This window comes from Seriola dumerili, unplaced genomic scaffold (genome assembly GCF_002260705.1).
Source record: "Seriola dumerili isolate Sdu_G_001 unplaced genomic scaffold, Sdu_1.0 BDQW01000079.1, whole genome shotgun sequence".
NCBI classification, from domain to species: Eukaryota; Metazoa; Chordata; class Actinopteri; order Carangiformes; family Carangidae; genus Seriola; species Seriola dumerili.
The window spans coordinates 2994752-3018453 of NW_019174334.1; the positions used below are offsets into that span (position 1 = coordinate 2994752).

The 23702-nt window shown below is 42.2% G+C and overlaps 1 protein-coding gene across 2 annotated transcripts; it reads left to right on the plus strand.

Annotated features, from left to right (window-relative positions):
- The first annotated feature begins 72 nt into the window (after positions 1 to 72).
- On the plus strand, positions 73 to 23702 carry nck1 (NCK adaptor protein 1). 2 transcript variants are annotated; one of them, XM_022744235.1, is made up of 5 exons: positions 73 to 186; positions 11405 to 11457; positions 11959 to 12199; positions 22264 to 23018; positions 23131 to 23702. In XM_022744235.1, the coding sequence occupies exons 3-5, from the start codon at positions 11974 to 11976 to the stop codon at positions 23329 to 23331; spliced, it is 1182 nt and encodes a 393-aa protein (XP_022599956.1). In that variant the 5' UTR covers positions 73 to 186; positions 11405 to 11457; positions 11959 to 11973; the 3' UTR covers positions 23332 to 23702. The 2 variants fall into 2 exon arrangements, with proteins under 2 accessions (XP_022599956.1, XP_022599955.1); XM_022744234.1 differs by lacking the exons at positions 73 to 186; positions 11405 to 11457; positions 11959 to 12199 and adding an exon at positions 15167 to 15241.

Below are 23702 nucleotides of genomic sequence, written 5' to 3' on the forward strand. Positions count from 1 at the left end.
AAATGCTATTCCAACGGGGCACAGCGTCTCATCAGCTAGGCTAGCTTGTTGGAGTGGAAAAAATCACTGGCTGCTTAGGTAGGAGTCTAGATATCATTTGTGTACGTTAAGTCTCAGTTTGTGTGACGCCTCTACACATTAAACATTTCCAAAAGGAAATAAGAAAAGGTGGCCATCAGGAATCAGGTAAGACATGGTATGACTGAACGGGGTATGAATCTGAGCTGCCACAGACGGTGAAGCTATCTGATCCAGGCTACAGCACTAACGTCTCTCACGAGAGCTACAGGCTAGCGCCTGCTATCCTTGAATTCACCGAGTAATGTTAAAACTCACGTCGGCTAACAGCTAACTGTGAACCAAGACAAAACCAGTCTGTCTCCTTGCCAACATGGCCAACATACTGTTACTCAGTTGGCTAACCGTAAATGCGGCTGTAAGCGAGATATCTGTAACCGTTAAAAGCATTTTTGTCCATTTTCTTAGCCAGGTTAATGTTAGCCGAGTTAGGTAGCGTGACACGCTGTCAAGCTTAAGTTACAAGAGAAAAGCTCAAATAAAACTGCTGCACATCCTTTAATGTGGCTACACTTCATTTTGAACAGTGCACCACGTTAACGCTTTTATTTCTGAGGTTGAAAATGGAGAGAACGCCTTAATGGCTTCTATAGTAAACGGTTTACAACGCAAAGAGCATCTTCTAATTTACTGCATTCACTGTCTTCTTGTATTTTCTGATGTGTGTGTGTTTGTGTGTGTTTATTTTAATGTAACTAAAGCTCAAGTTTAAGTTACTGGGTGTTGTGCACTGGTTAGACACGATGTAGGTATCCCCTATCATTAACTTATGAATCCCTGTACTTGTGTTAAAAGGCCATAAATGGTAATTGTAGTCAGGTTATCACCTCCTGTTTGCACACTAATGTGGCCTTTTGTTGATGAATCGGCATTAGGGAGCGTTTTCATTATTGATCTATCTGTGAGTTATATTTTACAATTAATTTAGTAATCATTTAGTCTATAAAAGGTGATCATCTTCATATATCTTATTTTGCCCGATCGACATTACCAAACCCAAAGATATTCTGTTTATGATGATATAAAACAGCAAGAGGAGGTAAGATGGCTCCAGGGAATGACTGGTGTGTTTTTTACTTGATAAATGACTAAATCAAATAATCAGTTACCAAAACTGTTTTGGCTTTTATTTTCTGTCAATCAACTAATAATTTTAGCTCTAACTGAAATAGAGAAGCGAACAACTGCATACTAGTAGGAAAGTGTGTGTACTTTGACCTACCTCAGGAAACCAGTAATGGGTAGGCACATGTACTGTGCAAGTGAAATCATTTCGGTTTTTTGGGAGAGGTTTTAGATAATTGCTCCCTCTGTTTATCTCCCAATGTGTTTTCTACCTTACACAACCAAAGGCAGACTAAATGTCATGCATCAGTAGCACAATGGGCGATAAAGCTGTATAATTGTTGGCTTATGTTTGTGTGACCTTTTTACAAAACTTGAAACATTTACCAGATTAATATGACTTGAGTATGTTATCTCACTGTCATTAAATTAAAGATATGTGGTCAGTTAGAGCTGACTGATTTTTAAGAGTGTAGCATGTGTGTCTTCCCAAATGGCCAAGGGGGTCTTTTGCAGTTGCTGAATAGTACAGTTTCTGTAATTATTGTCACACTGACAGACCTCTTCACAGTCTCTCATTAAGGTTTCAGGGAGGTGAGAGGGGGAGAGAGACATTTGGTTTGCTGTGGCTCTGTTCTCAGTGGGAGTCAGAGGGAGGGTAGCCACAGTTTCTAGAGAGGGAGATGGTGGAAACCTGCTTATCAGCAGGATTTGCCTGAACGTTAATATTACATTTCTCTTGAGCGTCAAGCCCAATATGTAAGGCGTGAAAATGGCCATTAGGAGACCTATGGATAAAATTTGTGGCTATTTGCTTCCAGGTGACAAGCTCACGTTCAGGATTGAGGATTCCCCCTTAGGTGAAGCTTTCACTACTCAGCAATGCATGTTGATATTGCAGTGATGTGGCCCTATTAATTCATCTGTGTCCTTTTCATAGCTCCTGTTTACTCAGATAGCCTCTAATAGCAACCTTGTTTGACTGTTATGGCAGTAAAATCTTATGAATATGCAGTGATGGGCTCCTTTTGTAGAAGACATTGCCTGGCTACAGCTACCAGTGGCCTCCAGCAGCCAAATCTGTCCCCACAGCCTAAAGGAAAATACCAACTGTGCATTTTCATGATAGCCAAAAAACTAATGTGGCTGAAAATTTTCCTGCTCAAATGACAAGCTCAGGAATCTACTCTATTAAGTGACTTTAGGTTTCTAATGAAACCTTGAGAAACGAGGGGAATTTTTTTTTTTGTCTCTTCTCTCTTGTTATCTCCCTCATCTCAATTATTGCTCAAGCTCTTTTCCATTTCCTCAATTTCTTTCATGAGTGTTTTCTTTTTCTGTCTGTCACATTTTCTTTTGATTGCCCATGTGTTAGGCATATTTTACAGTCAGTGACAATGGTACTTTCTAAATCTTAACTTATTTCACCTATTGGACAAGGAACTTAGCCTTTTGTCAAGGCAAAAAGAGCAGAAGCAACAAGGGAGCTCTGTTTAATTGTTGATGCATGCAAAAGCTAATCACACTGCACAGTTAATGGTGTGATGATATTCCTCCCTACTTCTGTAAAATGTTTCAGTTCAGGCCATGTGTGGTCAAGATATTTTGTAACATTTCTCTGTTGGAGTAAGTGATTTGACTTTCCTGTGTAGGAGAAAAGAAGTGTGCAGTTTCAGTGGTGTTTTTCTTTATTAACTCATTATGAGTTGGGGATTTCATTCAGTGGTTTTGGCAGAGAGAAAAAGAGGATCTGTGCACTTGAAACCGCAGCTGTCGTTGTGATGAGAGAAGTTGTTGCGTATCCATGACTAAAAAAGCAATATTGTCAAAATGTGTTTCTAGAAATGCTAATTTGTTTCTTGATGAAAGTAGACTTTTGAAGCACGGTTGCATTTTCTCTGTGATTCACTGAAGCTATATTTAGTCGGCCCACTTCTAGATATTTTGTGTGAATTTGTTGAACCAACAGAAGGTGTAGCCTATAGGTCTACTTCACTCTACCACATTGTTGGCCCCAATCACACCAATTGAAAATAAAAGGAATGTTCTTACAGTAGCTGAAATAGCATCATGAAATTGGTGGTCCTTGGGTGGCTTTTGGCTCATAGGCTGATTTTTAATGGAAACTGTATGACAAGCAATCCTATAAGGAAAAACATCTAAGCATGGCTTTGAGTGTGTGGTGCTGTCATCAACATTGGTGGTCACATGTGAAGAACCATTCAAACCTACATATAGCTCTATTACGAGGAAATATTCTAAATAAAATATCTAAAGAATAATTTTTGCTTAATAATTTGGACTGTACAATATAACAAAAGGACCTGGGTCCTGTTTACCAATGGCATTTTAAAACTAAGATAATCTTAGTTATGTTGTACATTTATGGGTTTATATCATCTGAACCTTCTATTTTGGGAAACAGAATTCCAGAAGTCTAAAGCTTGACATGATATTAGTCTTGTATGTCGTGTTAAGGCACACTGCACGTTTGAACTGGCCTTTCTGCATGCTCAGAACCTGCGCACACTATTGATCGGCAATAATGTGGCTGCTCACACTGAACGTAAACCAGTCGGTTTTGTTCATTGATGGTTCTGTTCCAGTAAAGTTTAAGACAGTTGTGTCCTCAACAATGTTGACAAAAGAGAGAAAGGCAGGATTACTTTGTACAGTTCTTCTTTGAATGGAAAGTAAGAAGGAAAAAAGAAAAATGGGGCAGCAGACTGGAAGACGCAGACAATATGGTGTCTGTTATTCAGTGAAGATAAGTTTTATATGACAGCATTCTCAGCGAAGACTACAGTTTTAGCCACAACATTTAAAAATAAATTCACTGCAGTTCATAATGTTTTTTTGATAGCACCCATGTGGAAAATTGGACTGTGTAACCGCTCCGACTGCAAGACAGCTGACCAAAATTTTTGACATACCAGAAATCCAGCTGATCATCTGAAAGCCAGATCGCTGTTCGGTCAGGTAGCTAATCAGGTGTCATGACGCCCCTCAAACTGTGCATCAGATGACAACCAATCTGGGAAAAACTCAGGATCAAACAGTTCTGGGCTAAAATTAACCTCAAGCCGTACACTGTCTGCCCAACAGAACTAGCTGTCAGTTTCAAAATCAATACCAAATTGAATCTTAAAACCAATATGTGTAGATTTTCTTTATCTTATTATAGTGTCTTTCAAATTACTTTGATAGCACAGCTTTTATTTATTTTTAGAAAACTGCAAACATGGTAAAAATTGGTTTAGTCTTTGTGAAGCCTCTAACTCATTCATCTCAGTGTCCCAGGGTATATCCTTTGGAGGGGTTAACAACATGCATTATTGCTGCCAGTTTCTTGTTTGACATTATCACTCAGAAGTGCCGAAGTTGAAAATTTTCTAAGCAAAATGGCAGGAGAACATACATTGTACTCTCAATACAATATTGTAAAAGAACTCCCAGTGTCATGAAGAACAGTCCTCCCAGTGTTTGAAATGTGTGTAGGCTGTCCCACTCAGGCCTCACAGAGGTGAGGGCTTCTGTGGAAAATGTTTTCTTTCTTGTCTCTCTCCTATCAAACATCTTGCAGACCCCAGATTTTTGTGGCATCACCATGCAATCTGGAATGCGTCCTGCTCTCAAGATGCACATACACGTTCCAACACGTGGCTCTCCCAGGCTAATGTCCCAAGTGGCTTGTTTAGTCCTATTGTGACAGCACCCTAGGGCTCACATTTGCCAGGATGTACGAAGACTAAGAGGAAGCCAGTGTATTCATTTCATCTCTCTGACACAGACTGTCTGGGATTATTATCTTGTGGTTTACAAATGATCTGCTATTTTGACTGTAACAATAGCTTTTTCCAGAAGGCTGCAGTTGCAACGAGGTATGCAGCTACATAACACTGCGCATCATTTGTTTTACTGACTTCTTAATGCTACTAATAGTTTTAAGTAGCCTGACAGCATGCAAGACCAAACCACAAACAGCTTTATCATACTGTAGTATTTGATGTTAGGAATCCTTCTGCTTTGTAAACTTGGATTAGTCATTGGGAAAGCCCCTGGAGCTCTCAGACTTGGTGATGTAACCTGAAGGTTAATTTTACTGTTGCCTTGATCCCCGATTGCTTGCATGTGGCCATCGTTGGACTTGGTTGCTATAAGCAAATAGGCCACCCAGAACAACAACAACTGGCAACAGCAGGGTGTGGATGCGGATGTGTTGGCTCTACTGATATAGGTGGGGTCTGAGGAAATAGATCCTTTCTTACACAAAGGTATTATGTTCTGGTGGGTATCTGCTTACAGAGAGAATGTAAGTATTTTCATTCTGGAAGGTGCTCAAGCCAGTTGTAGACCATTTACTGTAAATGATTAACGATAATAATGAGTTTAATGAGTTAGTCTGTATCTGTATTTATGCTGTTCTACAGCATTGAAGGCTTCCTACATCACATTGGTTGTGTGATTTGCGGTGGTATTTGATAAGGTTTGCTTTGATCAGGCTTTTCGGGGCTGATATAGATCACTCATTTATTTTATTGTGATAATCTTGTTGTTTTTTTTTCAGCAAGCACCCACATGACAGATCCTGTGAAAGCCACTACTTCTGTCTCATGTCTGTGTGATGTGTCATCCCTTCATGTTGAATTGGTATCACCATTCCAAAATATTAGTATGTCCCACTACACCATTACATACTATTAATGTTTTATTTGATACTGCTAATGCATAGCAAATGCTGGGGGCCTGCTTTAGCATGTTATAAAGTCAAAACTTTGTTTATTCTACAGAGAAAAGGACTTTTGGATGACTGCATTCGACATTTGTAAGTCCACAGACATTTTGCTAAAATTGGATTTTGATCAGCTGCTTCATGTTGTGAGGCATCTCACTCTCTTTTCCAACCGCAAAAATGGCTAGTCAGTTTGCCAATGCTATCTCTCTCTGAGCTCGACAGTAACATTGGGCCTGAGGCTTGTGAATTGGGGAATATGCAACCACAATACAGTGAGAAGTGAAAATGGGGAAGTGGAAACCGTTTAAGTTATTTTTTGTTTATTTACCTTATCTATATGGTGGTCAGTGTTTAATTATTGCTTATATTTAGTACATCCTCTTATGTGTGTGGATGCTCAAATCTACCGCACTACTAAATTTGTTAAACTCAATCCTAAAGATTTTTATAAGGAATAGTCTGTGATTAAAGTTGAGCACGCTTAGCTCTAGAACTACAAAGGAGGCATTAGGTTATACATATTTTTTGGATGAGATTTCCCTTTGCTTCATAAATGTCTTTTTAAAATAATTTATCTGTATAGTATGTTAGAGTGGCCTGGCTAGAGCCTTTGCATCTTGTGTCTAAATTGCTATGCAACATATTTCAAACGGTGACATTTGTGTACGCTTCTCACAGATTTGTTTTGAGTGTAGAGTGAGCCTTTTGATGTGAAGTTGGCCTTAAAGAAAGCTTGAAACTTTTTGGTGTTGGTTGTTGCTATGAGAGAAAATCTCTGGCAGTTCTCAAAGGACATGAGCCATGATCTATTTTAGGCCATTCCCAACTGCTGAGGGTGATCCCGAGGGGTGGATAACCAACTGCTTTCACACAGTCATGAGACTATATGGTGAGCCCAAAACACTGGAGGCTCCACTGTCCTTAATTAAATTTTAATATGATACAGGAACAATATAGTTTTCTAATGTAGAAAAGCATCTGTCCTCCCAGCACCACTGGTGTTAAAGTTTAAACTGCTCCTGGACTTGAACTCTCATCTCTTAAATGAGATACATGTATCAATGCAAAGATAAGTTATCCAAACTCATCTGAACTCAGGGGTCAAGCCTGCACTCTGTCAGATTGCATCACTTTCCCATCATCCGGTCACCCTTGTGTCCACACTTCCTGTCTCACAGCTGGCCTGCCAAGTCTCCCATGACCCTTTGCTGCTATGCTGCTGTTTTGTTTTGGGAGAATGTAGGACAGCTGGGATGAGATGCAGTCTCATGGGTATTAGTTGCCGTGGTTCGATGTGGAAAAAAAAAAAGAGCACAAGCGTGTATTCATCAGTCCGTCGTTGTCCTGCACTGTCCATTTGTGAAGTAGACCTGCCCTGTGGCTAAAATGTAAGTTTTGGTGTAAGTTGGAGGAAGTGCAGCCGTGCCAGAGGGGCTGAGTGAGCAGTGAGCATACAGAGCACATTCCAGAAGGCAGCAGAGCCCTGTGATTTTAGAAGGCTGTCACAGGGATTAGGTTACTCTGTCTGCCTCTGTGAGCTCATGCTGTTGCTGTCTCAGTGCCTCAGCAATCCTGCCGAGCAGTGGTACATTATTTGCTCTCACAGTGAAGAGAGACAAGGATCCACAATAGTTCTCTTAGGCTTGTTTAGATTATATAGTATCCAGTTGTTGTGACTTCATTCTTACCAAGAACCTCTCATGTCAGTCTGGTAAATAAAGTCACGACCATTCACAAGAATCCTGGCTGAAAACGCATACTATTCCAACTCTTTACTTCTCTTGCATATCTCAAGTATAGCGTCCCTGTATATTGCATTACCAGATGGGCCACTGGGTGTGCTCTTTGACTAGATCTGTGTGTGTGTGTGTGTGTGTGTGTGTGTGTGTGTGTGTGTGTGTGTGTGTGTGTGTGTGTGTGTGTGTGTGTGTGTGTGTGTGGCAGCAGCTGTAGACTGCAGGATGTGGTGAATTTATGTCACTGTTTCATAGTAAAATAAGAACTCACAAAGTTGCACTCTGCATCTCTGTTACACCACTGATGTGCAGTTGTTGTGGTTTGTGGGCTACAGAGTTACAGTGCTGCCTCTCAAAATTCTATTAACAAGTATAAATGTATTTTCTGAAAATCTAACTAGAAAAAACAGTGCCAGATTAGGATTAGTGGCTTTCTTCTGAGGGGAACAGTTGTGACCAGTGTTGACGCTCTTGAGAACATGAGTGGGTTACTGATTGTAACAGTGGTTGACCTGTCACTGCCCCACAACTGCTGCTATGCAGTAGATAAGATGGATGCACTTTATCAGTTTGGTATTTAGTAGTTTACAGTGCTACATATTTGCATGACACAAAGATGCTCACCCACAATTTGTGAACCTATTCTGTTTTATGATATTATCATTCTCACACACAGACCTCACTCTTGTGGTACCAGTGAATTGAAGGGTTTTTAGTATGGAGTCATTTTTGCAGATAAAACATAATATTAGGCTCAAATGATTATTTGGTCAGCAGAAAATTAATTGCAAGCAAATCTGATTGTTTTTTATCAATTCATTGTTTACAAGGCAAAGTTCCAGCTTTGGTTTTGAACTGTTGATCAGGAAAAACAAGAAATATGAAGATTTCATGTTGAGTTTTGATAAATTGTGATGGTATATGATGGTAGACCTAACGACTGATTGATTAATCTGATAAAGTATACTCCAAAACTAAATTGATAGTGAAAATAAGTATTAGTTGCAGCCCTTTACAAATATGTTTCTATTAAATTCCCCTAGCATAGTGATCAGTGGGAGGGCCACTCATTTGCTGTTATAGGAGCTGTAATGAAATCAGCTGGTGTTGAAACAGTATTAATGCAAATGGAATACCTTCTGCTGCTGCTGCTTTAGACTGTTGGTGCACTACTGGAAACCTTTTATTGTGAAGCAGCTACAGGAGCCGCTGCCTTAAATTTCCTTCATTTTTGTTCAGTTAAAAGCAAAATATTTAGAATCGACAGTCTTCTTGTTGCTTTTCTGTCAGCAGATCAGTTTTAAATATTGCGAGGGAGAAATGGATTTTAGTAGTAGCCACAGTGAGCTGGGAAAACCCTGCCGTTACCACTGGCCACCAGATTTGACCAGCTGTCTACCATTCCATACAGTCTGGTTGCCCTTGTTGACAACCACAAAGCTTGTGCTTACAGATCCTGTTTTTCCTTTATGTCTGGTATGCCTATTTTTAGAAGAGTTAGTCATTTCTTCAAAACATCTATATAAGCAGACACTCATTATAAAAGTCATAGGTTCTTAAGAAGTGATACATGACATCATTACATATGTGACAATATTTCCCACAAAATATTACCAAATCATCAACTGCATCAATTCTGGAGAGGCCCCTCTCTGCTCTAAATAAGACCATTGTGCGCTGTGGGAATGGTGTTGAATTGGGCTACCTGTTAATTCTGCCAGGCAGCAGTGTAAACAGAGATCCACAGTGGACGTGAATGTGACACCATTTGAGCAGTTTGACCTGTCTGACCTCGTGTTTAGTGCTTTGGAGTGGCGAGCGGCCTTGGCTCAGTCTGCAGCTGCGCGATTAGCTCAGAGCATCTGTCGCCTAACTTTTTGATCCTCCCTCACATCTGCACCGTCGTAAGTCACTGCGGTGTTAATGTGCACTTGGTGCTCAGCCACCTTAGACATGGGGGGTGATGGCAGCTAAAAGAAGTGAGACTGGGATGCAGTCTGTTTTCTGAAAACAGGACATGGCTGGGAAAGGGACAGTACTACACTGGTGATTCTATCATGCACTCTTAGGGAGAGTAGAGAGCGGGGGGAAAAAAGATAGTCAGGGAGGGATGTTGTAAATGGAGACGGAGCACATATACACTTCTCAGCCTCTTTGGCAGACAGTTATCCAGTCCAGCCTAGGGAGTAGAGAGATTGTTGCCTTTGTCTGGGTGAAAGAGGCAGCTTCGAGGAGAGTATATCAGCCCTTTGTTTTTGTGTGCCGCTCCCTAACATGTCTCCTAGTGTTCATTAATTTAATTAGAGATGGAAAAGGAGCAGGCAATAACATGCCATGAGATAAAGCCATGGTATACACTGTAATGTTTTTTGGTGAATTAAGTGAACAACACCCCACATGGGGAATTACAGCCCAGACCACAGGTGTCTTCTCCTTATAACTTGTTGTATGAAATGCAGCGGGTCTTTTCATTACACATTTTAGCTCAGGGCCCTACACTTGTCATGGTCTTATCCATAAATAGGGGATATGAGATGTGGCACTATCATCCACTGTGTACATTTGTTTTATGAAACGACGAACCATCTCATCAACATCTTAATTTTCTTCTAGAAAACGCTTCTTCCCAGCTCTAAGCTTATGCTTATTTATTGTTTATTCTACTCTTATTCTCCTTTTGGTGCTGCTGAAAAGTTAGCTTGGCCTCCCTATCCTCCTTATGTTTGCCTAAGATCAGGTTCTGGGCCTATCTCAAGGCCAGCTGCAGCTGAAACCTAGACACCACTGCTTCAAATAAAAACCAAGAGCTCTCAATCAATGAGGTCAGTGTGTGGTCCCTGAAGTCAGTCAGAGGGGGAAAGGTGAAACTCCATTCACTCCTATGACATCAGAGCAGCGAAGCAGCCGCTTCAGTAGTGCCTCACTCCCTTAGTGCTGACCCAAGTATCTGCAGTATTAGCCTAAGCGTAGCCTGACTGTGCTGATGGCTAGATGGGTCATAAGACCAGTTGTTGTGAATGTGCTCATTGTTGAACATGAACAAATTTTGCTTGTGGATCACAGTACCTCCAAGTCATTATTTTAGATAGCCTGGGGAACTTGAAAGTTCTTGTGAAAAGCTGCAGCAGTGGAGTTATGCTTGTAATGCAGTTCAGATAATCAGAGCATTTGTATAGGCTGCACACTTGGGGTATATTTATAGGTCATTGCTAAATTTAAAATAATATCCTACATCATTAGTGCTCAGTTACAGTTTCACTCCCTGACGTAGCCACACTGCTGACGCACAGTGCCCCTTTTCTTTACTTCCATGTTACAGTAATCTTTGCCATTTTCCTGGCTCCCAGGTTCATGTTTGATGCCTAACACAATAGACAATCGTTGGACTGCTGCTGAGAGGAAATCATCCCCTCTGTAAATTTATGAAGAATGTGGATACTGAGAGATTAGCGCTATACTCTCTGGCAACCATCAATATTGAAGACTGAAAAGAATAGTCATTTATATCTGTTATTTCAAGAATACAATTGGTGGTGGGGGAGAATTATATCTGAAGAGACTAAACTGTGGAAATAGAGGCTGGCATTTCGTCAGAGTTCTGGCCTAGTCATATTATATTTGGATAACACTGTCCATATCTTGGCATGAACATACTATTAGGACATTACATCATGGACAGTGGCTTGGTTGTGTTTAACAGTGAAGACACAAAAATGCTACAGATACAAGATTCTGGGTATCATTAAGACATCCTCTTAATTCCTTTGCATTGTCTGTTTTCTGTTTCTAGGTCAACAGAGACGTATCACAGCCCTTGAAGTTCTCAGCTTTGATGCAGTACAGGTACAGCTATCTATTTCCAAACCCAGTTTCTAAATTTGCTTTTGGTGTGTCTCTTACCTAATCATTGGGTCTTGAGCAAATGGCACAGCTGAAGAATAAAATGTGTATGAAGGGTGTGCAGACACAGTCCAAATAGTCTTAATCCATAGTTTAATTAATATCTTAGTTTTGTTTCTGTAATTAAATGCTTTCTGACTTGTCATTATTACAAAAGAACATGAAAAACCACCTACACTAACTAGTTTCCTCTGGGAAACCCTGCATCTTTTTACAACAGTAGAAAGTGTGCCATTCTGTTGTCTTTGTCATTCTAGGTGATAGAAATTGAAACTAACCTTATCACCACTGCTACTGCTACACACTGGCCAACATTGGCCCAGATTTCATCGTGTGGAGCAAACTTCATGCTGCTCAATCACCTGAAATTGTCCGTAATGTAAAATATTAATTCTAGCCTATCTGATGTCTTTTTGTCGTCTTCTCTCTCTCTCTCTCCACCAGTGTACCTAGTGCAAGATGACGGAAGAGGTGATTGTCATCGCCAAGTTTGACTACATGGCCCAGCAGGACCAGGAGCTGGACATCAAGAAAAACGAGCGCCTCTGGCTCCTTGACGACTCCAAGTCCTGGTGGAGGGTTCGAAATGCCACCAACAAAACAGGCTTTGTGCCATCCAACTATGTGGAGAGGAAAAACAGTGCCAGAAAAGCTTCTATTGTCAAGAATCTCAAAGACACACTTGGTAAAACAATTAGTTATGGTTTCTTCAAGTTTACAAGTCGGTGTTGAATTCTACTTTTGACAGTTTATTAATCACTGGCCAGAAACAATGTTCACGTTAAAAGTCCTTGCTTATTTTTATATATTAAGCTCACAAGATTCCAGTGAAAGATATTTGTACTCAAAACATTTAGATATGTTCAGTCGCTCATAACGTCTTTTTGTCTGGAGGCTGACTTACTCTGAGTTTCATGCACAGTTGGTTATTAGTTAACGGAAACAAAGTAGTATGACACCTTCTTTCTAGGCCAGCTCTACCTCTTATTTGTTTTTAACCACATCGTTGTGGTATATTATGTACTGTGTAACAGCCTCCTCAGAAAGAGATCTCAGGCTTATGTCTGATTGGTTAAAATTCTGTAAGATATTTTTTTTTAACCCATGCACTTGAAGTGAAAGTTTAGTGTCTGGTGGAAGTGTCCATAGTTTAGTGTCTCGTGTAAGGTGAGTTTTTCCATTTTACCTTGAATCATTTGCTCAGGTAAGGCAGTAATATACTTGTTGCTTCACAACTGCAGCACTTAAGGAAACTAGCTAATTTGTTTTGTGTTAACAAATCAAAATATCTCCACTTTCAGTTTGTGTGTAAGCAATCGCAACAGAGGATTTCCTCCTCCTCTTTTATCAACCAGAATTGATATGGCCACAGGTGTTGTCTCCCCTGTCAACACAACAGTAATATTTCTGGGGACTGCCATTTGCCAAGGGCTTTGTGCTGCCAGGAGCAAGGCAAACGTAACTGTGTATGTAAGCCAAGGTTACCATTTGTCTTAGCTTAATTCTTGTTGATGACAGACATTCATGATAATTTGGGATGCACTCGCTGACCACTGGCATCCATCCTGGATCACAGCCAGAGAGCCGGAGAGATTCCTTTTGCCTATGATTTCACTGTTTGATCATTTCTCTTATGTGTTTGTATAAAATGTGAAGATGTTTTTAGTTTCTGATGCTTCTCATTCTGTAATCTCCAACCTGTGTTTTGAAGGTCATCATTGCCTCAATTAAGAGCATGATGGGATAGATATGTTTGCTTGTATACTTCAGCCATGTTTTTTTGGCCCTGATATTCATTAGATTTGGTTAAAGCTTGTCCACAAATATTTGCCACTGTGGAGACTTAAAGCAGGCTAAAGCAGGCCTGCAAGATATTGACAGTAAATGGTGATGACTTGTTTTGTAATGGCAATGGGTTTGTTGTAGTTGTGATATGAATCTAGTTCTTCAAGTCATTGTAGTTTTATCCAATTTACTGTGAGGCGGAACTATAAAGCTGAGGCCAGCATCTTCTGTTTATGGGCCCATTTGACGACAACATAACATCAAACCACACTTGTGAGACTGACAAAAGAGATAGCCTTACCTCCTCTGCTCATCTTTGATGTGGTGATGACAACAAGCTCCTGCATAGGGTGACCTCTGCGAGGAAGCTCCGGGCCCCAAAGTGGCTTTTCAATCCACAAAGGCCTGAAAGAATGGGTGTGGCATTCTCACCAGAAGTGTTTCATGAATTTATAACTGTATCACACACTGCAGTGTTTGCAAAACACTTATCTGTTGGACACGGGAACTGTGTCTTCCTGTTAGCTGTTTTTTTAAGTGTCTGCTAGGGTTGTGGTTAGAAGAAGCTGGTGACAGTCAGAGATCTCTGTGCTAAAATGCTCTGAAAAGGCAACAGGAAGAGGTCTCTTGATGGATTTTATACTCTCCCCATTAATGTCAGCTTTCAGTCATGTCTCTGATAAAACTGATATTCATTTCCACAAGACTTCTTGTATTTATCACTTGACTCAAGCATATAAAGTGTTTACCTGCTCCACTTTTGGTCTGTTTTGCCCTCAAGTGTGGAAGTTTATGTATCTGTCCGTTATGTGTGGTGTATATGCATGTATGAGTGTGTGTGTGTTTGTGGTTGGGTGGGAGCGTGTGTGGTCATGCTCCACAGCCATGAGCCTCCCAACAACTTCCCACCTGCCACTACGTCCATTGATCAAATAACCTCAGGTGAACAGCTGCATGAATGACACACGAGCGCCGACACACAGGCTCAGGTCTCACTCACACATATCCTGTAAAACACGAGTTAAGGCGAAACCAAGCCTTGTTAAACACTAATACAATCATAGAACGCTTGTAAATACTTCACCTTCACGTGTTGTAGTTTATGATCTATCAGTAGATTTAGGGCATTTTAACTGGGAGGTTGTGGGTGGTTATGTTTTTCTTGTACATATACAGTATGTAGGAGAGCAATGAGAGAAGCAGCCTGAAGACCACACTGACATATGTTATGTGGGAGGAAAAATCTATCTCTCTCTTTTTTAAACAAGTCTGTTGCTGGGTGTGGAGTGGTGTCATCGTTTGAAAGAATGTGTGAGTGTATGATCTGTCTGCAGATGGCTGTGCTTCGCGCTTGTGCATTGCTGTGTGTGAGGACTCATGTTTCCTGGGTTTGTTTTAAAGTTATGAGTGTGTCTCTACAAACAACTGCAGTCATGTGACACTGAGCACTCACTGACTGACTCACTCAGCCTTTGCAGTGTCCGCACAGATGCCTATACAGTGTTTTTTCTTACCCTCTTACAAGTTTCAATCTGACACAGTTCTGTTAAAATAGCTGCTACACTTTCCCTATTTCTCTCTTCTCTCATCTCTTTTCTTTCTCGCTCTCTCTCTCGCTCTCTCTCTCTCTCTCTCTCTCTCTCTCTCTCAATCTAAGCTTCAAGCCCCCTCCCTTCTTCTTTCCCTCTCCATGAGGCCTCTGTATTCTGCCTTCTAGAGCTGGACTGGAGGCCTCTCTGTCCTGCACTCTCATTGGCTAAGCCTGACCACATGGTCAAGGAGTGGGCCGCCCTGCTCCACTGTCCGCCCAGCTCTCTGGGTGTTCCAATGGAATAACTCTACAGCTGCAGTGGGAAGAGAGCAGGGGCCGAGAAAGAGACAGAGAGAGGGAGAGACAGCGAGCCCAAAATGGACATGGCTAACCTATTCAAACATTTCTTTCGTGAGTTTTTAACTTTCCTTGTCTTCTGCAGCGGCTTAAAGTTGTTCTGACTTGTGTGTTGTTTTACAAGTGGTGAAAAGAGCTTTTGTCTGAAGTTTGAGCGGTTCTTTTTTCTCTCTCTGGCTGTACTGGAGCGGCTGTCAGTTTTTTTTTTTGTGTGTGTGTGTGTGTTTTTTTTCCTCTTCCTTCTCTGATTTTTCGTTAGATGGTTTCAGCTTTAGTTTAGCCAAATGATGTGTCATATTTAGAGCTGGCGGAAACTGACTTTTGTGCTAACATGTTGTGTTGGCAGAGACGGGGAGAAGGTGTCTTAACAGCTTTTGAGGCTGTGTCTGTGTGAGCGGCTGCAAAGACTGGGTGGATATGCTTTTGAAAAGCCTACTGCTGAGCTGAAGCCTGTAATTGACTCAGCAATCCTTCCCCGTCTCTTTCTTTTAAACACATACACACACACACACAGTAATCCTACTTCATTTCTTTCTAGCATTTTGCCCTAGTGAGTGGGCTGCAACTCAGTGAATTACATTATCATGCTAGAAGACCCCCTCTCCACCCTGTGTAGGAATATCTCAAGACATAGCCAAAGTCTGTTTTCCTTTATGCTACCCTCAGGGCGAGCTCACTCATTCAGGGAGGGTCCCCCCCACCGCCAGTCATGAGCTACAGTTGAAGGGACGCGGGGTGCTCATGTAGAACACTGTAGTCATTGTGCTGGGAGGAGGAAGGGGTCTCTGCTGATTGATGGGACCTGGGCTCCCATCTCCTGCACCTCGCTCGGTTATCAGAGGAATGTCATTACCCAGGCGGCTCTGTGGGCTGTGGATACTTTACAGCCACACTGACACACTTTTTCAAAAGCCCCTGGCGCACACCCATGCTGTAATCTCACCTTGTAACTGTTGAGTGTTATCTCCTGTCTCTCTCTATCTTCTGTACTTGTGTGTGTGTGTGGGTGTGTGGGTGTTTGTGTGTGTATGTATGTATGTATGTCTGTGTGTGTCTGTGTGTGTATATCCACCGACCGGCCTGTTTGCAGTCTAAAGGATCCAGATAGTGAGAAAAACACAGAGATGAGCTAACAAACCTTTAGCTTGTGTAAACGGAGAGCTGTTAGTCTCTATCTCCTCCCTCTGTTTTCCTGTTTCTCAGCCTCCCCAGTGAGCGGAAACTCTAATTTGAGCCACATTTCTCCGAGAACTTTGGAGGAGTGCAGGCCAGAGAGGAAGTGAGAAGTTGGGAGGAAGCTGAATCATTGTGCGGGGTCTGTCTGTTGGACTTTCTGGCAGTCTCTGTCACTTGCTCCTTCTTTTCCATCTCCCGCTTCTTTTCTCCAAACCACTGCTCAGTGTTGCCTCACCAGAAAAGCAATAAGACATAATCATAATTAAGAGATTGGTAGGAGAGTTGTCAATGTCTCTTAGGCGTAAGGTGTTTTCTCTTTTCTGTCTACACATCTTTGCTTTCCTACGTCTTCCGCCGTTAAGAATTGCTCAAGAGGAAGTGAGCAGTGGTCTGGGCTTGTTGAATTGTAGCCAGCGCTGTAAACACGTTAGTAGCCGAGAACAGTGGAAACATCTACTGCACAGCTCCCCTTGTCTATTGTTTTGAATGGTTTGTAGGGCCGCAAACGATTATTTTCATTACTGATTACCGTAATTTATATTTTTCTCAGTCTACAAAATGTCAACAAATCACAAAAGGTCAACACAAGATCCCAGAGTCCCATGGGTTTCCCAATTGACAAGCTGGAAATGGTCATTCTTGCCAGGATCATCAAAATAGTTACTAATTGATTAATTGACTTATCTAATGGTCTCTATTAGATTTGAATGGTTTTGGTAGCTCTCTGAAAGTAATAACTTTCTTTGAAGAATAAAACGTGTTTGTTTAAGTAATTTTTTTTCATGCCATGATTAGGGCTGGGTATCGAACCTGAAAACTGAAGACTGTCAACAACAGGAAGCTTGCATCACTTGTCTGGTCACCTTTGTAATTTTGTTTACGTTTTTTTGATCTATTAGTCCCTGTTGTATATTCTGTTCAGTTTTGGGGCTGTTAATTTAGGAAAAGTTAATAAGTGGACGTTTTTGTTAAAACATCATCTAATATTTAAGAAATTTTTGGAACTTTTGTTCATGGAAAAATGTTTTGGGGGTAAAAATGTTGATATTCCTTATAGTAAAGTGTCCTTTTGGTTCTGATACCTGAAACTCAGGTGTGGTATCGGCATCACTATTGAAAATTTAAATTATTTCTCAGTATAACTTTTGCACCTGCTTCAACAGATAATTATTACTTTAGGTGTATGCTGTACAGTATGAGATCAGCGCCATGACGTGCAGCTTCACTGCTTTATCACAAAAGTACAGGCATCAAAACAGAGATATGGAAATATTTTGCTATTGATTCGAGGGGAATCCCAGCCATATAAACTTGTACACAGAAAAAATGTGCTTTAAATTTGGATCACCAGAATAGAGGTTAAGAAAGAAATGGGTCAACTGAAAAAGTGTGAAATTAGTGTCAGCAAAAAAACATTTATTGGTTGGAAATGTTGGAGCGGGACCTCGAGAGAGTCAGCAAATCATTCCAGTGTTGCTGCAGTGATGCACACACATATTGATAGACTGTTGGAACTGAGACAACCACCTGTTTGTTTTACTATGAGGACAGGTTCTAGTTGGCGTAGCCTCTGACAGTAACCCTGCACTGTCCAGAGCAGTAAAAACCAAATGGAGCTGCTTCACAGAGACTGATGGCTGCTTTGGATGACTCAGATGGCTGAAGTTGAAAGAGTTGTGCACGTTTCCTGTGCAGCCATCAGTCAGCCATGTTAGCAGCTTGTTGTTGACGCTTTAGTCCCAACCCATCCCCATTGAAGAATACGCCAGCCTACTTTTGTGTACGTTCCCTTTAGTTTGTTTGACTCACTCTTTCTGAAGACATGTGGTGCCATTACATTTAATGTGTAAGTCTCTCATACTAAACCATATGGCTGAGGGTTGCTGCATGGCGCCACATGTCTGATGAATACGAGTGGCACGTTGTTGTCAGACTGAAAGTTACACTGTTACTACAGTGACATGACCGTGCGACGTGTTATGCACATAATTAAGGCAGCTTGGTTAAAATTGTAGTTAGGATATGAGAGGGACGTGTTGTGCTTGGCTCGAAAATATTGGGGGTTTTCCTTTAGTCAGCTAGCAGGCCATTTCACTGCTGCTGAACTTGTTCAAGTGATCACGCTCTGTTCAAGTTGGGGGATGTTCAGGCACTGTCAGACAGCCTGACGCGGGGTGTTGTCGTCCACAGAGGAAGAGCCCTGGAATGGAGGGAAGCCAAGGGGTCGAAAGGGCCCTGGCAGACAATGGACAGCCAGCCAGCGCGGGGAGGCCAGAGTTAAAAAACAAAACCAGTTCCTGTCTGTCATTGGTAGACGAACAAACTCCCCAGCACTTTCTTCTCCTCCTCCCGCTGCGCCTCATCTGTAAACAAAAAGTGAAGACTTTTCCCTCCGAGGATTTTAACATATGTGTCTTAAGTCCTTGTCATTGTTTGCAGTGATTTACTGCCATCTGAAGCGAGACGATTTCCTACTTCAGCATCCTTCTCTGAGGAAATGCACAGGAAAAAGCATGTGACGTCGGTGGAGAGAAAAAAAATTTCCAGTGTGCCGTACTTTTTAAATTCTCTTCCTGTCTCATAACCCTTACAGCCGAGAAGTGGCATGGTTTGTGGGTTTCGGAGGAAGCGCTGAGCTGCCACATGTGCATATTTTCATGTAATTTTCATGCAGTTGGTAGTATTTAGGGTTACCTTCAGGTGGAATGAACACATATGAGGCGACGATTGTGCTTCCCCCAGGTAGGAGTTGGGGGAGCCGCTGGGGGTGTTTTTTGTCTCCTACCAACTACTGTTACCTCCCTTTTCCTGATCCAGTATTTGGGCACAAATTTGGGCACAAACTACTTACTTACTGTTTAATCTAATTCCGCTGGTCCTCACATGGTCGCGTTGTGGTAAAGGTGGCAAGTCTGGACGTTACTGTGTGCTGCTGGCGAGATGGACTGTCTCATAACAACCAGTGACGTCTCTCACAACAGCTTTGTCCTGTCTGAAGTGCTTGACCTCAGACTGCTTAGTCATTGCAAAAATGCTTTTAAACCAAATCCACTGTTCTTTGTACTTGTCTCAAGACAAAGCTTAGCCTAGCTTTATTTATGTAAACATCACTTTATAAACATTTTACTAAATTCAGCCAGCTGTTTCTACAAATAGATCTAAATTATATGGAATTTCTTCAGGTTAAAGAATGGTTGTATGATCTTGCGTCGTGTTGAATAGCTCAGTGTATTCAGCTTTTCTACATACTTGTTTTTAATATAGGGTGTGTCATTGTGCACCTATTACTCCAGGTACACTACACTCCTTATGCCAGAAATCTCCTCCTCTTGTTTACAGTCAAACATTCAGCCTCTGGTCGGCAGCAGAATGCCACCGGACATGCCTTGTAGAGGTCAGCATATTTAAAGGTTCAAGGATTGTCCCCTCAGCGTCACTGAACTCACAAACCTGGCAGAAAAAAACTTGGCAGAATGTCAAGGAAGTGCTCGCTGAAGTCAGTTGACATCAGTGGAGTGAGAGTGTGTTGAATATCTAACACGGCAAACACTGGCCTTGCTCTGCGCAGCACCATGCTTGATAAGAGCTTCTGCTAAGCTGTAAAAGGAAGCACATACTCACCGTTCTTCTTCTACTCGGCCAAACAAGTGAATTCTCAGCAATTAGCCTACAACAGCATGACAGATGGGTCCTTAGAGAAGCAGATGCCCTCAGTAACACCCCCTTATCTTCTCCTAGTATCATCTTCCTATAGCTGTACAGGCAAATCCCAACTTCCTTTTATTGCCTTGATTTAGATTGAGCATCTAGTCAAATGCAGTGGTCTTGGGCTCTGTGCTTTTTTAATGCAAAGTGTTCGTGTGACTAGCAGGAAGCAGCAAATAAATTCCCTGACGGGGAAACTGATAAGGGCCACATTACCTGGCCAGTGCGATTAAAATGTAATCTATCAGTTGTGTCCATTCTCAGCTGGAGCTAAAAGATACTTTATTTATGCAGGGTTGACCTGTAACCTTTGTTTGGAGCTAACTAGGTCATTTCCAACTGTGCACAAGACATATCCTGGGGCTTGCACCTGCACGAACATGTTTTTTTTTTTGTTTTTTTTTTCCCCAACATGCACATGTGATATTTTAGCTCTTGTGGATCTAGATTCTTTCTGTGTAACTTTTGGATTATTTGAAACATTAAAGAGGGGTGAGATGTTTGTGCTGATGTGACCCAGGTTTTGCTTTATTTTCAAATTTAACTGTTTCATCTTTATGTAAAATTTATGTATAGATTTACAGATATATAGACGTGTTTTTCTTGTGTCTTTTTGGCAGTTCTCCCTTGAGTTATTAAGGCTGCACAGAGGCATAACTACACCTAACCTCCACCTACAGACATTGGCTCTTAACACCCAGTCTGGAGTCTGTAGTTATGTACAGTGGTGTGACTAATAACAGGGTCTACCTGGAAGCAATTTGACGATGGACTCTCAGCACTACCGTGAAATTTGTCTGCACTCCTTGAGTCACGGACATCTTTCAGTAACAATTTATCTGTGGTAAAACAGATTCAGTATGGCGTTGTGACACATTAGTCATGTTCCGCGCCAGAAAACAAACACGCACATACACAAACAAGCACACACACACGCACACACACACACACGCACATACACACACATACACCATCCTCCTCCCAGTGCTGTCCTGAGGACTACACCCTGCCTTCATGTATAATTTCACCCCGCTGACTTTTGATTATTGAAGCAATAGCTGTGCAAACGTAATCAGAAATAGAATCACTACTTTGCTCTGCTCACTGTGTCCGTCTGGTCTGCCTGCATCATCAGTTACACCATAGGCTTGTGATGATAACAGTTGTGTCATATTGGTTTTGCAAGAAGTAGCAAAATAGTTAACTGCTGTTTTCCTTGCTTCTACAGGAGAAAGTAAAATATAGATAGATCTGGCCGTGAGTATTAGAGCTGCTTTCTGGTCTCTTGGAAAGTAGGAAGAAGGCGTGATCTCACCACTGCGTCCTCTGGTAGCCACACATGTTTCATACAACTGTTAGCATACCAGGCTGCCAAGTGGAAATTCTTGTCCAGTAAGACGATGACCGCGGGCCTGCCAAAGCTCCGCCTCAGGCTCCGTAACCCAGGAAAAGGCCAAAGGGCCTGGTAATCCCCCTTCAGTTTAGAGATGGTGCCACTGAGTGCACGATATCCAGCTGCAGTGCAAGCAAGGCCGCAGGTGTCAGGGCAGCCGAGGTGATTAGTGCAATGTGATTAGTCACAATGAAATGTGACTGAACCTTTTTACCCTCAGAGTTCAAGGCAAGTGTAGATGGTAATTAATTTTGATGATGAATAAACTTTTTTTTTTTTTTTTTTTTTTTTTTCAGCCATTATTTTTTGTTTCCTCAGCACCTAGGCCTAAGTCTCAAGAATGTATCTGGATTTGGACTGTGGGGGGTTAGGGCACTGTAATGTGGAAAAAGAATGATATTTAGCCCTGCTTACCCACCCTCCCTGTATTTCAGCACAACCCCTAATGCTTATTATCGCTGCCTGGTATTTGTCTGGGATTTTTGTTTTTCCTCCTCACTTAAATTTTCTTAGGTGTGTTTTTTTTTTTTTTTTTTTTTTTTTTTTTTAAATGGTATGGTTTTTGTTTTTCTGTCGAGACTTGTACCACACCAGTGGAAGGGTGTGAAAATTGGAATTCCAGGGACTTGTGTTTTAGTAAAATGATGAGTTTTAAATCCTAAAGGTCTGTCTGTATGCTAATTCAAAATGTCAGGTGCCTTGTAATTGAGTTTCTGATCTTATTAACTGCACTTAATTTCAGTGTAGATGATGATAATTATGATCTGTCTCTTATACTTTTCCTTGATTTATTTTTGTGTAGGAATTGGGAAGGTAAAGAGCAGAAAGGGGGGGGTGAGAGACACGGCGTCCAACTCCGACACAGACATGTATGCAGACAATGGCGAGCGACTGTACGACCTCAACCTGCCTGCCCTGGTCAAGTTCAGCTACTCGGCCGAGCGTGAGGACGAGCTGTCTCTGGTGAAAGGCACACGGGTGGTGGTGATGGAGAAGTGCAGTGACGGCTGGTGGCGCGGCAGCTACAGCGGACGATCGGGCTGGTTTCCGTCCAACTATGTGACGGAGGACGTGGATGGGACGGCAGGGGGAGGGGGAATGGGTGGGCTCAGTGACCCGGCGGGATCGCTAACAGAGAAGCTTGCGGCTGTGGTGAACAGCACCACGAACGGGAACAGGGTGCTGCACACGGTTCAGGCACTCTACCCTTTCAGCTCGGGCAACGATGAGGAGCTGAACTTTGAGAAGGGCGAGGTGATGGAGGTCGTGGAGAAGCCAGAGAACGATCCGGAGTGGTGGAAGTGCCGCAAAGCGGACGGACAGCTGGGCTTGGTGCCCAAGAACTACGTCACTGTGCTGGACTCCACCTCCCATAAACCCACAGCAGGGCTCGCTGGGCCGCCCACTCCTGACTGTGACTACATCTCGCCTTCGGGCAGCGGGCGCTTCGCAGGGAAGGAGTGGTACTACGGGAAGGTGACGCGCCATCAGGCGGAGGTGGCGCTAAACCAGAGAGGCGCAGAGGGAGACTTCCTCATCCGAGACAGCGAGTCATCGGTCAGTAGCCCGCACCTGCTCACGAAACAACCACTGATTTGACAGGTTGCCTGTAGTCGCTTTGAAACTCTCTCAACTGATAATAACCTCTCATTTCCTTTTCTTTTCACAGCCAAACGACTTCTCCATCTCCCTGAAGGCGCAGAGCAAGAACAAGCATTTCAAAGTGCAGCTGAAGGAAAACCTTTACTGCATTGGACAGCGCAAGTTCAACTCTATGGAAGAGCTTGTTGAACACTACAAAAAAGCCCCCATCTTCACCAGTGAGCAGGGAGACAAACTGTACCTGATCAAGGCCTTGTCCGCCTCCTGATCCCTCTCTGTTACACACACACACACACACATGCACGCTCACACAAACACAGAGACACAAACACAACTACACATTGTTAACTGCATCCATATATAGACATACAGATACTTACGCCAGAACATACACTAACATTTAAACGCCAAGCCTGAGGACTTAACACATCATCAGGACTTCAATGCCCAATTTGTGAGCATTCCAAGAGGAGGTATGGAAGCAACAGCATGGGAGAGACTCGGAGGAATGGAGGGGGGGGAGACAAAAAGACTATGGACTCCTGAGAGTTGACTACAGACCTCTTGGTCGCCTATTTTAAATTATCCAGATGTGTTAGTTCATAGGCAATGCCATGTATTTCCACCTTGATATCTATT